This window comes from Sorex fumeus, unplaced genomic scaffold (genome assembly GCF_029834395.1).
Source record: "Sorex fumeus unplaced genomic scaffold, SorFum_2.1 ptg000044l, whole genome shotgun sequence".
Lineage (NCBI taxonomy): Eukaryota > Metazoa > Chordata > Mammalia > Eulipotyphla > Soricidae > Sorex > Sorex fumeus.
Window position 1 is genome coordinate 3,879,366 of NW_026606101.1, and position 16,702 is coordinate 3,896,067.

General features: G+C 43.7%; 1 protein-coding gene across 16 annotated transcripts in view; it reads left to right on the plus strand.

The window, feature by feature from the left end:
* The window catches only part of PTPRT (protein tyrosine phosphatase receptor type T), a 1,141,641-nt gene that overhangs the window by 436,419 nt on the left and 688,520 nt on the right, over positions 1 to 16,702 (plus strand). For all 16 annotated transcript variants that reach the window (XM_056121254.1, XM_056121255.1, XM_056121260.1 and 13 more), the window contains exon 6: positions 14,433 to 14,607. In XM_056121254.1, coding sequence (XP_055977229.1) covers positions 14,433 to 14,607 — 175 coding nt within the window. The remainder of the gene's footprint in view (positions 1 to 14,432; positions 14,608 to 16,702) is intronic.

The window sequence follows — 16,702 nt, forward strand, 5'->3', positions numbered from 1 at the left end:
TCACAGTACCTTCAGTCGCTCTGGGTGGGTTTTCAATTATTTTATTATTGCTCAAGTTGTAAGTGGTGTGCCTCAGACCCAGGCTCTTTCTGTGAGAGCATGTTCAAGCCAGATGCAATTAAAGTTTGGAGGAAAACAGAACCACAGTGTGCCATGTTGTCCTATTTATCTGCATTTCTGTGTAAATCAAATCTTATTTCACAGAAGGTGTGGTGAGGTTACTTACCCCAGGACAGAAAACATGACAAGATGGCAGAAGTGAAATGTGGGCCATAGGCACCTGAGTCAGGATCACCCAGCAGGGCGTGTCTTCGAGCTGTCCCTGTCTTTGCCCACCTTCCCCCCCTCCTGTGAGTCTCCAGCAGTGCCCACAGCTGTGTAGCCTCTGATGGAATCAAGAAAGCTTCTCAGCGTCCATGAGATCAGTGCACACGCGTGCGTGCGCCCGCACGCACACACACACACACACACACACACACACACACACACACACCTGATTGCAAATCGTTCAGGGACACCTAATGGTCGTTCACACGGAGGCCAGAAAAGAATTGCTCCCAGGGGTCCTCATGGAGCAGAGGGCGTGGGATGTTAGAAGCCGTGTGTACAGTTCTTGTCTGATTGTAGACACTTTCTTGCAGAGCCCAGCATGCGTGACACTGGCTGCTCCTTTATGAAACTGGAATGCAGGGAAGTGGCCAAAGAGAGTTTGATGGGTAGTTCCATCTGGGACAAAGGTCCCCAGACTCTACTGATCAGCCCCCATCAGAACCTTCCTGTCATCTTGTTTCCCATGGTGGGAGTTCAGGAAATATTGGGAGGTAAAGCATTCATGCAACACTCTTCTGCAAATGCCTGTTTTGCCAGGCGAGTCCAGGCTTATAGTCACCAGTATGGCATCATCTTTCTCCTCAATGTGAGGGGCCCATGGTGATGCTTCAGCAGCCAATTTTAACCCCACTCATTGTGGCCAGCACCATGGCTGACTTCCCCTCAAATGCTGCTTGAGATTTGACCCTGCAATCCAAATTACAATCAGATCCGCCAGAGCTCTGTGTCATGTCGCCGAGCTTAAGTAACTTAGACTATTTCCAAAGCAGGGGAAATAGGCTGATGGTGGCAGAATCTCCACAAGGGACCTGCAGTAGCCTGGCATTCCACTTTCTTGCTTTCATTTTCAGTATAAGCAGCACAATCACGGGTTTGCCAACAGTGGGAGCTTTGCCATGTACCAGTTAAGTCAGATAAATCAAGGCTGCGAGTTTGCTCCAAGAGAGTGGGCTACCAGTGATGGTTGGGAACCTCTGTGTGTGTGTGTGTGTGTGTGTGTGTGTGTATGTGTGTGTAATGCAGCAGGGGTAAGATAAGTCATGGTTGCTGGGGTGCCAGGAATGCAAACAAAAGGGGACCATGTAGGTTTTTCCTTATGTTGTTTCAGAATATAAATCAGTTAGTTAAAAGGGAAGTTTGGCCCTGTGCCTGAGTTACACTGCCGGAAGTCTTATGTCCTCTGTAGGAACCCTTGATGATGGTGTAGGCTTCCTTAGATGAGATGGATCAGCTCTGCAAGAATCATTTCATAAACAAACCCAGAGAGATGGTACCATTATCACTTGCCTTGCATATGGCTCACTCTGGTTTGATCCCTGGCATCGTGCAGGGTTCTCCCAGCATTTACAGGGGTGGCTCCTGAGAACAAAAACAAAAATAGCTCCTGAGCACAATTGGATGTATTGTCAAATCCCCTTCACCTCCTCCTCTGCCTCAACAAAGGATTCTGATACAAGTCCTGATAGTTCTTGAATCTGTATAGGTCAGAGCCAGAGCAATTCTAGTCCTTGGGGAAAAAGATGATGCCAGGTCAATTTGAAAGTTATCAATAAGTTTGTCTTGAGATGAGTTCTTCAGGTGAATAGGGGAATGCTGAGGTCTCTAGTGTAAGACTTTCTACCATAACTTGCTTCTTTCTCTCTTTCTGTTTATGGTGCCAAGGATAGAACCCATGAACTATATCTCAGTCATGAATCCTTAACCTAACTCATTCACTCACTCCCTTCCTCCCTCCCTCCCTCCCTTCCTTCCTTCCTTCCTTCCTTCCTTCCTTCCTTCCTTCCTTCCCTCCTTCTTCCTAGCATCAAAAATCACATAAGCATGACAAGTGCTTGACTGCTAAACTCTACAAGTTGCTAATTTCTTATGTGAAACATTGGTCCAAGAAATTAAAATTCATAATTTGCCAATTAATAATTTGCCAACCATTTTGTTTCCAAGGTTGTCTTCCCTCTTTATACTACATTTGGTCCTTTTCATGGGGAGGGAGAGCAGGAGCTAGCATCCAGGAGCTGGGAGTAAGTGGGCAATATGACAGACACTGGGAAACTACACAGAGTCCAACATTTCATCACAGATGGAGCCAGGCTACCTAGGAGCAGCACAGGATGCTGTTGAGTGCAGAACAGGGAGAGTGAGTAAAGGTTGAGGGTCTCAGAAACTGGTCCATGGTAGGAAGCTGGCTACCAAGGGGGAAGGGGAATGAAGTTAGGAGAGAGATGGAACCACTATGACAACACAAGTTGAAAATGATTACTCTGGACAAAAACTGAGTGCTGAAAGGAGGTACAGTGATATGCAAGATCCCCTTTCAGTAATGGTATTGTAACACAGCCTAAAGGGAAAATTAAAAAGAAAGAGAGAGAATAAGAGAGAGAAGAAGAAGGAGGAGGAGGAGAAGAAGGAGGAGGAGGAGGAAGAAGAGGAGGAGCAGGGAAGGGAAAGGAAGGGAAGAAAGAAAGAAAGAAAGAAAGAAAGAAAGAAAGAAAGAAAGAAAGAAAGAAAAAAGGAAGGAAGGAAGGAAGGAAGGAAGGGAAAGAAAGAAAGAAAGAAAGAAAGAAGGAAAGAAAGAAAGAATGAAAGAAGGAAAGAAGGAAAGAAAGAAGGAAAGAAGGAAGGAAAGAAAGAAAGAAAGAAAGAAGGAAAGAAAGAAAGAAGGAAGGAAAGAAAGAATGAAAGAAGGAAAGAAGGAAAGAAAGAAGGAAAGAAGGAAAGAGAAAGAAAGAAGGAAAGAAGGAAAGAAAGAATGAATGAAAGAAGGAAAGAAAGGAAGGAAGAAAGAGAAAGAAAGAAAGAAAAGAAAAGAAAGGAAGGAAGAAAGAGAAAGAAAGAAAGAAAGAAAGAAAGAAAGAAAGAAAGAAAGAAAGAAAGAAATGTATCTGTCATAGAGGCAGGCTGTGGAGGTGGGATGGGTGAGTGGGTGGGAAGAAAACTGGGGACATTGGTGGCAGGAAATGTGTATTGGTGTTGGAACATTGTAGGACTGAAATGGAATAATCGTGAGCAACTTTGAAACTGTGTTTCTCATGGTGATTCAAGTAAAAGAACTTTAAAAAAATTTTTTTAAACAAATGCTCCGAGATGAAGTGGTGTGAGTTGAGCTCTGAGGGGACAGAGACAAAGGAGATGACACATGCTCAGGCTCGTGGACCACCTGCTTGTCCTTTGTCCTGGGCTTCCTGCTCACTGGGCCTCATGTCAGAACCTTCCTGACTCTGCAGAGATTCTGAACCCCCACATCAACCCCAGATGAGCCGTCAGCTAGGCATGTACAGGGCCCTTGGGAGAGCTTCCACATAGGAATCCAAAGTGATTTATGTCACCTTCCATTGCTTTGAACGGTTAATAAAGAATAATCAAATCCATTCTTCAGAGACTGCCAAAAGTGGACAAATATGGTCGTTAGAGAATCAATGTTCCCAATCTTAGCAAGTTTCAAAATGCCATGCCACGGGCAAGGTGGGCCTGTATATGAAAAGAGTATCCTTTACAAATGAATTATGGGATTTTCACCTAAATATTTTTCAGCCTGAAATTTTTTGAACAACTTTAAGCTGAAAATACTCTACTGGACCTTTATTATAATTTTTTTTTGTCATGCCAGAAGCTCAAGCCAGCATACCTAAGGTCCCCATGGCCTCGTATTACCATAACTTCTGTAAAACAGGCTGAATGTCTGTTGCACACACTTCCTTTTTTATTAAAGACAGTACCGTTTCCACTTCTCCCAATTACAAATCAATTGCAAACCTGCGTGCTCTCTCTGAAATAATGACAACCATCGTTGGCAGGCGCTGTCTTATCTCTTTGTGAAGGAAATAATGGTATGACACAGGCAGAGAAGATGGAGCATTGCAGTATGGGGAAGCCATTATCGACACCTTGGTAGCTAATCAGGAAGCATGAAAATAGCTGCCTCTCTGCGGCTTCGGTGCTTTTCTTGTTTTCCTTTCTAGGCACTTCTTGAAGAGAGAGAGGTCTGGCCTCCGGGTGGAAGGATGCTCCAGTGTGCACGGGTCAGACCAATTAAAGTGTCCGGGTTGGCAGCTCCTGCTCTCTCGTAGAGACTGTGCTCTCACTGCAGGCTGGCTTGTTCCATATAAAACAAAGCAAGTTAATAGAAGGTGAAATTCAAGTTGTTTTTTTAAAAAAGATACCAAGAAGATGAAAGAGGAGAAAAGAAAGAGAGAATTCAAAGGCAGCTGTGGTCACGATGAGACAGAGACATAAGTAGGAAGTGCTCTGAAGCAGGGAACCTTCTGATTAGTTGCAAAGTGTCTTCATTAACAGACAGCATGTGGCTCCCTGGAGGAAGGAAGGTGTGAATGGCTGAGGTCAGGACTCCTGGTTTGGACTGCAGGTTGTGGGCCAGGAAGTGGCCCTGCACCACCTAGCCCCTGGCAGGGCATGCTTCTTTTTTCTCTGGATGTGGTCTGGATGGTTGTATGTCTTGTTTGACCCTGGTTCACCCGAATGCACTGAAGTCCACTTTAGCCTTCAGGCCTCAGAACCAGGATACCACAGTCAGTCTTCAGTCTTCACACAAGAAAAGGCCGAAAATGCAAATTATTCAGGCTACTAGGAGACCACCCCAGCCCCCTTAAAGTGATTCGATTGCATTCTGACCTTTGAGAATAGTTGCTTTGCTATAAATTTAAAATCTTAATGCTTTATAAAAATTGCAGTAACAGTAGTTATACAACTGTCTATGTTTTAGGGGTACAATTTCAGGCTTCTCAAACTCTACGTGACTACATCATTGAAGTACCAATATTCTTTTCCCACTGTAGAAATATTGGACATCTTCACTATCCAAACTGCCTTCTCCCTCAGCACTTGATGCAGGCTTCCAACTGTGCACCAATCCTCCCAGCTGTTGGTTCTACTGTCCTTGGGTATTAGCCTCATACTCTGCTTTTTTAAATACCCCACAAATGAATGCAATCATTCTATGTCTGTTCCTCTCCTTCTGATTCATTTCACTCAGATGGTACTCTCCATGTACATCGGTTTATAGGTGAAATTCATAACTTCATTTTTCATGGTAGCTGCTGCATAGTATTCCATTGTGTAGGTGTACCATAGTAATTCATAATAATTCCCAAAAGGAGAGAAAGAGAAATAGAGAGAGACAGAGACAGAGACAGAGGAAGGGAAGGAGGGAGGGAAGGAAGGAGGGAGAGAGAACAGGAGAGGAGAGGAGAGGAGAGGAGAGGAGAGGAGAGGAGAGGAGAGGAGAGGAGAGGAGAGGAGAGGAGAGGAGAGGAGAGGAGAGGCTGTCATAGAATAGAAACTGGGTGTGGTGGTGGGATAGTGAGAGGAAAACTGGAGACATTGGTGGTGGAAAATGTACACTGATGGAGTGGTGGAGGGACGGGTCTTGGAACATGATCTGACTGAAACCCAATTATGAACAGCTTTGTAACTGTGTACCTTATGGTAGTTCAATATAAAAAAGGAATATTGGACCCCCTCATTCCTTCCCTCCTCATGGCCTTTTCTGATAATCCCAGCACTGCACTCAGTTTATAGATTTGTGTCTATTGTTTTTGTATGTTTCCTGTGTTACTTCTCTGTACCACCTATGAGTGAGATCATCTGATATTTGTTTTTCTCCTTCTTTTTTTTTTTTTTTTGCTTTTTGGGTCACACCCAATGATGTACAGGGGTCACTCCTGATTCTGCACTCAGAATTACCCCTGGCGGTGCTCAGGGGACCATATGGGATGCTGGGAATCCAACCTGGGTCTACCGTGTGCAAGGCAAACACCCTACCCGTTGTGCTATCGCTCCAGCCCCAGTCTTTCTCCTTCTTAATTAGTTCACTGAGTATGATACCCTCTGGTTCCATCTATGTTGTAGCAAAATACAAGATTTTATTTTCTCTTACGGATGAAAATTATTCCATGGTATAGTATAACTCCATTTTCTTATCTTCCATCGTTGGATACTTGGCTTGTTTCTTCATCTTGGCTCATAAATAGGACTGAATGAACTTAGGAGTGAAAATATCTTTTTTGGATTAGTGTCTTTGTGTTTTTTGGGTAGCTCATTTGTGTTCAGAGTGGAACTATTAGATCCTACAATAGATCCATATTTAATATTTGGATGGAGGACTGCTACTTTAGACCAGGATTTCTTTTCTTTCATTTTCATTTCTGGTTTTTGAGCCATTCTGGGCAGTGCTCAGGGATCGGAACTCTGTTCTCAGGACTCACTCCTGGAAGGGCTCAGGGGGCCATTTGTGGTGCTGGGAATTAAACCAAGATCAGTCACATACAAGGCAAGTGCCCTACCCACTATACTATTGTTCTGGCCCCTAGATCAATACTTATACTTTTTTCATCTGCTGACACATTTTTTTTGAGATTTTTTTTATGTGGCCCTGGATATATAAACATATAACAACCTACAAAAATTAATCCTTCACTGATAATGCCTCACAAATAAATTTATTTGGGATTTTTTTGGCGCTAACCAGCAATGCTCAGGACTTACTCCTAACTCTGTGCTCAGGGATCATTACTGGTAGTGCCCAGATGACCGTATCTGGTGACAGGTGTTAAACCTGTGGAAACTGGGTAAGAAAAGCATCTCAACTCTCTCACCAGCTCCAAGAAATTGCTTTGAAGATATACATGATCCACCTCCCAACACACACAAAGTTATATGGCCCTTTCATGTTAGAAATGTAGCTTTGGACATTGTGGATCACTGTCCTCCCATTGTTCATCGATTTGCTCAAGCGGGCCCAGTAATGTCTCCATGTTGAGACTTGTTGTTACTGTGTTTGGCATATTGAATACATCACAGGTAGCTTGCCAGGCTTTGTCGTGTAGGCTAAATACTCTCAGTAGCTTGCCGGGCTTTCTGACAATGGTGGAGGAATCGAACCCAGCTCGGCCGGGCCGCTGGCTTGCAAGGCAAACACCCTACCACTGTGCTATTGCTCCAGCCTGGCAAGCTACTGAGAGTATCTCACCCGCACAGCAAAAGCCTGGCAAGCTACTCGTGACGTATTTGATATACCAAACATAGTAACAAGAAGTCTCATGATGGAGACGTTACTGGGCCTGCTCGAGCAAATCAATGAATAACGGGAGGACCGTGAACGTAACCATGGGTAAACAGTACTGGACATGTGGAATTGGGTTAAAATACTTCAGTGTAACCTGATATTGGCAATATTAGTCCTCTATAATGTGTTCAGAGTGTCTGTTAACCAAGAATGTAGGGAGGTGTATTTTCCATCTTTACATATTCTTTTTCTGACTTAGAAACTCCAAATCTCTAAAAATCTAGGCATCTGGGTTTCCATGAGAACATTTTCCACACTACATTCTATGGATCACTCATTTTCTGCAAGAGGACCTTGGATGCTCTTAGAACAAGCAAAGCAAATTGCTGGAACACCACACTCCTAACCCTCCTGCCATCTCAGGCCAGTGTAACTGTATTCGATGGGAAGGCAGGTAGGACTCATTTCTGGAATCAGACCACCTGGATCTGAACCCTTACTCATTCAGTAAAGATGTTCAAGGTTTTGCTCTTCATCCTGCAGCTCAGGGACCAGCGGCATTGACGGTACCGAGGAGCTTGCTCGAAATAAAGACTTTTAGTCTTAGTAGAGGCTCCCAGCTGCAGAATCGGCACTTTTTGAGAGCTCCCTGGATGATTTGCATGTACATGCGTGAAGAATTACTAATCCAGGGTAAAATGCGTGACAAAATTGAAAAATTGGGAAATCAATAGAACCTAGCTCAGGTGTCACCATGCATCAGAATCACCTGGAAGGTTTGTGAAGCAAAACTGACCTGTCTCTAACCCTAAAGTTTCTCATTTGCTCAAAGGCAGGGCAGCCATTTCATCTGCATTTACTGTGAGTTCCCAGGGGTTGTGAATGCCATGAGTCTGGAGACCACACTTTGAAAACCACTGTCTGGATTATTCTATTTCTCTCTCGGTGCTCACTCCTATTTTCCTCCACAGAGTGTTATTTCAACACTCCCTTTTATTTTTGCATTCCCCCCCACCGCACACACATACACCCCTTTTGCTGTTTTGTTGAAATCTTAACCCAGCCTCTAAATTCCTCTGGGCAGAAATTATACCTTCCACACTCTGTAGGCTCTTGTTTTCTGTTTTGTTAAATAATGAGTACATTTCCAGTGCGCTTAATAATAGAACAGGGAAAGGGGGGAACTCAGACTCCAGTCCCAGTAAACAAGATTCACAAATGACTATGGGCCCTCGACTTCTTTCTCCAGTGAACTTTTTTTTTAACAGGTTCTCAGGACTGGCTCTTGCTGCTGGTTCCATGACTGTTTTGAGAAGTACTTTATAGGGAGTTGAAGAGGATTAAGCAAAACTTGGTCATAGAGGCACTTAGCACAGTGCCTAGTATACAGACCAAGTACTCAAAATATTAGTTGATGTGACTTTTACTTAGTAAAACTGTCCAAGATTTTCTAAAGTCCTAAGACTTTAGGAAAATATATAGTGCACTGTTGGAAGAAAGTTGGGGCTAGGAAGGTGCTGAGTAGAATGGACACTCCCCTATTCCTGATGGGGTCCTTTATACGTGTCTCCCTTTAAGCAGTAGGGAACATGCTTACTGCTAACAGTCATTTTCCCCAGTAGACCACCCTTAATCAAATGGAAGTCTCTCTCACCTGCCCCACCTGTCACGTGGCTAGCAACCCACTGGTCTGGTTCACAAGTGCTCACTCTGTACCTGAAGGTGGGATTGCTTCAGTGGCCCCTTTCTGCTGTGGAGCTTCCACTGTATCAAGCTGAGGCCAGCCTCCTGTTGTGGCTACATTTGTGCTCAGACCCTCCCCTGGGCCCAACATGGACTGCCCTTTCCCCGAAGGCAGTTACTGAGTCTCCTGTATCAGACTGCTTCCAAGGAACCGGCCTAGAACATGGGTGTCAGTGTACCCTGGGAAAGGTAGTGTCCTGCTTGGGTGACTGGAATGGCTGGAAGATGATCCATTTTAGAACAATGTGAGTCTGAATCGCTGGGCACAGAGGATAGGAAGTGCACTCTGAAGTTTCAGAGGAAGGATATTCTTAGGTTTAAAAACTACTAGAGGAGCTGGAAAAAATAAAATAAATCCCCAGCCATCCATCCTAAGGGCTGGAGGGTCAGATTGAATCTTCCATGGGCTTCCTTGTATATCATGTCGGTTCTCAGCTGGACTTAGATACCCCTTTCAGTCCTCGTCTTTCCCAGGACCTGACCCTTTGCCTCCTTGCATGGTATCTGGCATCTTCAGTGGAAAACCAACTCTCCCTTCTGCCCCAGGCTCCTGGTCCCCTTCAGCCTCTCTGTGCCTCCCTCTGAATCTCTCCTTCACCCTCAAATCTGCCCAATTGTCTATGAGTCTAGATTTCTGAGTCCTTTCCTGCTTAATCGCACCATCCCTGACTTTCTCCTCTTGTGCTCCTGTTGAGGGTTGAGGCAGTAGCTGGGAGCATTTGTTAAGCTTGTACTATGTGTCAGGTTCTGAATCTCTTTTCTAATCCTCATAGCCATGTCTAAGGTGTGTAGGATTGCTGCTCTTCTCGATGAACTCAAGTATCAGGGAAGCTGAATAAACATGAGCGCTAACAGCTTCCTTACACAGGTTTTCCAGCTTTCAGTCAAGCATTCTTTCCTCACTCCCTGCATCCGCTCCATTTCTCCTTGCCCCCGGGGCCACCACCGCATTCCTTACTGTCTTGACTGTGTGCCCTCCTGCTCATCCCTGTCCTGCTGTTGCCTGTTCCCAGTATGACAAGTGTGATTTTTCAAAAGGCCTATTTTACAGAGATTTTATAAGACAACCTGCAATTTCCTCTCCTTCGATGGGAGCAAGCCTGGTGGTTCGGGAGCCAAACATAATATGTGACTTGTTTCCGGGGGAGCACTGATTCCCCTTTGGCTTTTCTGGAATCTGACATCATTTGAAAGAAAAGTACACAATGCTGGAGATGATATCCTAGAGAATTAAGCTTCATTGTTAAAAATGGGGCCATGCCCTGGATCATTCTATTGTCCTTTGTCTTACTTTCTTACTGCCAATGTGACATATTGCACACATCTTAGTGGTTAAACCTGTGGTGTTTAACCACCACTCTGTGGTTTTAGTAAAAGGTTGAAACCCACCTGGTCATACAGCATAAGAATGTTCCCTTTGCAGTTGTGGTCATCAGAAGTTGGAGATGTGTCAGATTTGGCTAAAGGTGTTCGACAGGTTGACAAGATCCCTTTGGGAATCTCCCTGGGAGAATCCCTTCTTTGACCTCTCCTAGCTGCCAGGGACCACCTCTCTTCCTTAGATTCAGATTCTCTCCTCCCATTTTCAACCCAATCTGTCTTCCCACCACTCTAACCTACATCTGCTCTGTTAACCCATCTCATTCTCTGGTACTGATCCTCCTTATGAGGACTTTGGGCCACCTGTATCCTGTGTCATCTCCCCACATCAGAACTATTAGCTTACTTAGAACTTTAATGTCTCTTTTATGACCCACCCAATATTGTGTCAACACATACATAGATTATCGAGATTAGGATGTGGATACTTTGGGACCAGGGTTGTTATCCTGCTTTCTACACATTCCAAGGCTAATTTCATGGTTCATTTAGAGAGCTCTGCTACTCCTGGCTTATGCCTTCATGTGTTGGAATTTCACATTTCCTCTCTAGAATGGGCACCAGTGTCCAATACAATGATCCCTGAAGCCACTGAAGTTCCAGGAAATAAAATAATTCATCTATATCCATGACAGTAGTCTGGAAGCGCTCTGAACAGTGACAGGGAGAATTAACTTCTTCTGAGACCTCGGGTCTTTAGGGCCCTAGAAGATATTACTTAGGCTCTTCTTCATATCAGGGTACATTTATAGTGTTGGCTGACATTCTCTTGACTTCCTCATTGCAATCTGTCACAAAACAGGATTGTGTTGGTATTGGTTGGTTGTCATAGTTTTCCCAAGTTGTGCCATTTTTTTAAAATGTTCAAGGTATGAGGTAGATAATTGGCAGTTTCAACCCTAATATCTTTTCACCTTCCATTTCTTTCATTGGCTTTTCCTTGTTTACTTTGGTTATTTTTTCTAGTAATGCCATGACCTGAAAGAATACCAGTTATTTTTAAGTATGAAAGTCATATATGTTTGAAGCAGAAAAGCTAGAATTACAGAAAATAAAAAGGAGAAATCTACACTCTACAAGTTGCAAGTCCCAGGAGAACTTGGTTCCCCACCCCTCCCGCGTTTCTTGGCTTCCTGCTTTCTGCCTTTCCCTCCCCTAAGGTGAGGTTTTGGTAAAGTTGGTTTTGGCAAAGTTGAAGCATGTTATTCTATTCAGTCTGTGCTCCCATCCTACACATCCCAGATTGGGGCCAAGGGAGATGGAAAACAGACTCGTGGTAGAAGTATCTACTTTGAACTGGAAATGATGAAGATCAATTTTCAGAAGACTTGGAGTGTGAGAACACATACTTCACAAGACTTCCCTAAACCCAATCAGACAGTTCAAACATTCAGCCTTGCTTTTAGGTAAAAAGTTAAGCAGTGATGATAAGATCTCAGTGAAAAAAATGCTTGACTAGAAGCTAAAACCCTGCATAAGGAAGCTATTAGCTCTTCATGTTTATTTAACTTCTCTGACATTTGAATTCAAAAGGATCAGAAATCCTACACACCTCAAACATGGCTGTGAGTATCAGAAAGGAGATTCAGGGTCTGGCACAGAGTATGAGCCTAATAAATGCTCATAGAACTAAGTCCTGTTGAGTGCACCTAACCACTCATCCTACCTTGCTCCTCTAAAAGCATCTTGTTCAGAGTAAACAGAAGATCACTAAGATTCAGGATGCAAAGACAGTAATGCTTGAGTGTTCACCTTGATTCTAGAAATGTTTACCAATTCAGGAAACTTCTAGAAAAGGTGCTTGAGATGAACAGAGCCAAGAAAAATTGGCCCTTGGACACCATTGGTGTCAGAATTTCCTTACCCCATAGAGTCGACTATGTACATTCCGTTCATGTTGACTCCTCAAAGATTTATCTACTACTGTTCCTTGACATCTTGGGGGATGATTAAGACTGTCTCCTCATACCCAATTTTATCCCTTTGTAGTCGACCCTCATTATTTTCTGTTTCTGCATCCCTGATTTCAATCAAGATGCAGAACCTCAGGATAGAAATATGATCTCAGAAGTGAGCCTGAAAACTTGAAACCCTTGTCATTTGAGGTTCAGCTGGACTGCTCTCCTACAGTGGAAAACATGTGTAGACAAAAGTGTGTGGGAATTTTAACTAGTCTGTTGAGAGGCATCCTGGAAATGCGATGGTCAAACACTCCTTTTAGTGGGGATAGAACAGTCCAGGGGGATAGGAGATTCTAGGGAGAGGGCCGGGCATGCACATGGAGGAGGTGCCCCAAAGCCCCCATCTGCATTCTATCCATGGTGACAGTTTTGTCCCTAAGAGGGGGCACTCAGGGTTTGCGATGGGCCACCTGCTGTGGGCTGGGAATGCTATATTAGGGGCTGGCTTTCTGTGCATCCACCAGAGCCTTTGGTAGAATCCTGAAGGTTCTGTTTAGAAAAAGGAAGGTCAGGGGCTAAGTGCCATGTAAGATAACGATGACCAGCAGGGGGCTGAGCAGAAGCATTTCTCTCCAGAGCCAGCTCAATGGTAATATTTATTGACTAATTCAATAATTAGAGCACTCCTAAAAGCAAGTCAGGAGCTCCCTCCCCATCACCCCAGCCACACATATTTTTTTACTACTCCCATCTGTGCTCAGAGTTTTCTCCCGACTTTATGCTCAGAGATCACTCCTGGCAGAGCTCAGGGCTCCATTTGTGGTACCGAAGACCAAATCATGTTGGCCATGAGCAAAGCAAGAGCCCACCCACTGTATTATTATTATTATTATTACTATTATTATTATTTTGCTTTTTGGGCCACACCCAGCGATGCTCAGGGATTACTCCTGGCTCTGCACTCAGGAATCACTCCTGGCAGAAAACAACATGGATGATTCTAAAAAAATTAGAAATTGACCTCCCATTTGACCCAGCAAACCACTCCTGGGAATATATCCCAGAGAGGCAAAAAAGTATAGTCAAAGTGACATCTGCACTTGTGTGTTCATTGCAGCCCTATTTACAGTAGCTAGAATCTGGAAAAAACCTGAGTGCCTGAGAACAGATGACAGGTTAAAGAAACTTCGGTACATCTACACAATAGAGTACTATGTAGCTGTTAGAAAAGATGAAATCATGAAATTTATATACAAGTGGTACTACATGGAAAGTATCATGCTAAGTGAAATGAATCAGAAAGAGAGGGACAGACATAGAAAGATTGCATTGAACATAAAGTAGCAAAATAGGAGACTAAACACCCAAGAATAGCCGAGATAAGTATCAGGAGGTTGACTCCATGACTTGGAGGCCAGCCACACATTCTAGGGGAAAAAGCAGCTCAGGTAGAGTAAGGAGCACCAAATAAAGGGTGTTGGGAGGATCCTCCCAGGATAGGAGATGCGTGTTGAGAGTAGACTATAGACCGAATGTGATTGCCACTCAATGCCTCTTTTGCAAACCACAGCACCAAAAAAGGAGAGAGAGAACAAAAGGAAATGCCCTGCCACAGAGGCAGGGTGGGATGGGGGGGATGGGGTGGGAGGGATACTGGGATCAGTGGTGGTGGAGAATGGGCACTGGTGGAGGGATGGGTGTTTGATCATTGTATAACTAAAACCCAAGCACAAAAATTTGTAAGTCTACAACTGTACCTCATGGTGTCTCACTAATAAAAATTAAAAAAAAAAAAAGAATCACTCCTGGCGGTACTCAGGGGACCATATGGGATGCTGGGAATCGAATCTGGGTTGGCCACGTGCAAGACAAATACCCTGCCCACTGTGCTATTGCTCCAGCCCCTGTACTGTCTTTCAGGCACATGGAAACCCCATTCTTATGATGCAAGTTTCCAACTCCAGTGACAGGGAGAAGGGTGGAACCTCCATGCTCGAGGTCACCAGGGAACATTTACTGGTGCTGCTTCCTCCTCTTACCTCTGTCCTCTATCCCTGCAGCAATGGAATGGCAGAGACACGGCTCTCATGGTCACCCGTGTGGTCAACCACAGGCGCTTCTCAGCCACAGTCAGCGTGGCGGACACGGCCCAGCGGAGCGTCAGCAAGTACCGTTGTGTGATTCGCTCAGATGGGGGTTCCGGTGTGTCTAACTATGCAGAGCTGATTGTGAAAGGTGAGTATTTCTCCCTCCTGCTGTGGTTGGGCTGCAGGGGACCCCTGGGCCACATCCTGGCGTGAGTGGCAGGAGTTAAGACTACTTTCCTATTTGCTGTTTCTCTCCGCTATTTCCCATTTAGTAGAAGGAGACACAATTTCCATTTCACCCACTCCAAACATGCGTTAAAAAGAAAAAAACGATAACCGCAAAACCATGAACCCCCAAATATAACAGACATCCTCATTGGAATTGGAAAATGGTATTGGATTGTTATTCAAATGTTGAGACTTGCGTGAAGGATCTGTATGTGGAAAATGTAGGCTCTAGAGCACAGAAGTTATCTCCAAATGTGACTCTGGCTTTGTCTCACATTTTCAGGTGGAATGCACCCAGCTCCTTGCTTTATTGGTGCTATCTCAGTGTCCAGATAGTACAATTGTTTTAGAGGGCATTCTTATTGAAAACTCGATATAATGAGGATATCTTGGTAGAACTTTTGAAATAAATATCCCCACCCCCCACCCCTGACAGACACACACAGCTGGTCTGGATTCAATCCTTTTTCAATTTTCTTGATCTTATTCACCTTGAAATATGGCTAGTGCTTTCCATTAAAGTATGCACAATGCTTTCATACCTGCTTCTTTGCAAAAGCTGGGTGTTCCATTTCATATTGAAAGTCTAGGTAATCCTAGTTGTAATGCTTAATGGTTGTATAGTATTTCATCAAATGAATCATCCTGTTTTTAAATTTTTTCCTATTTGTAGTCATTTAGGTAATTCCAGGTGTTTTCTTATTTATTTTATCTTTCCTTTTGTGCATGCAACAATTAACACCTCCATGGAGTTCTTCTGAACAGAACATTTTTATTCTGTTGAACCAGATTATTTCCTCAGATAAATTCCCTAGGGGTAGAGTTGGAAGGCCAAAGAATATGAGCATCTTTATAGGTTTTTTTGTTGCAATATTGCCTTTGCAGAAAATGGTTTGACAGTTTACACTGGCAACAGCAGCGTATGGATGTACTCATTTTCCAATGTTATGTTCGCCGATTAAAATTTTAATATAGCATAATTTAGTGAATGGAATAATGAGTATGCTTTTCAGATGCCAGCTGTAGAATGATACCTGGTTGTGTGAAGGCAGAAATATTGATCAACTCCCACAGGAGGTATTGGAGTTGATTCTTTGACAAAAGTAGGGTTTGTGATAAGCCCCTGCCCTCTCTTAGCTAGCCCCCGTGTAATGGATAGCTTAATCTGGCTGATACTGGGGGCTGCAGCATGGAACTCTCTCTCCTGGGATTTCCTGACTTGAGATGGAGTTTTCACAGGGCTGTGGTTATCCTATTTCTGGTTTAAGCTTGAATATCATGGTCCTTTCTTCTCTGAGGGTTTTCCCCTGCTTCATCTCAGGCCCCTGTTTTCTGGTGTGTTCATTCTGTCAGATCACTTGTCTTTTTCTACCCAATACTCATCTCATTTCCAATGGAATTTTGCCTCCGCTTGTTGCCTTGGTAATTTCCCATTTTCCCCATTGGGAGTTAAACTCTGGGGAAAAACTGGAGTCTTCATGGAACTTTAGGGTATTCAACAAATGCCTCTTAGCAGAATGCCTGACACAATCTACAGCACACCAGGTCAACTGTTTTGACCTACCCAGTCAGTCAGTTCCTGTTTGTTAAATGATAGAAGAGTGAATGAATGATCGGTTTCAGAGGGAATTCATTCCACTATTGTAATACCCTCAACACTTATGCCAGAGACCAGCAATTGAGGTGGTCCAGAGCAAAGCAATTAAGAGAAAATTTATCTTAAAAATTATTTATAGTGAATGCTCTTAATGTATTAGAGAACCTGTTATCTTGATGGCTTAAGCTTATCTTATTCCTTTTCCCCCCTTTCTTTCTTTCTTTCTTTCTTTCTTTCTTTCTTTCTTTCTTTCTTTCTTTCTTTCTTTCCTTGTACATGAGGTGTATTTGTATGACAAAGTGTTCTATGTGGGTCTTTCTTTTTTTAGGGACATGGGGGGTGTTGGACAATACCTGGGTATACTCATGGGCCACCTCTGGCTCAGTACTCAGGAGAAATACCTAGCAGTACTCAGAGG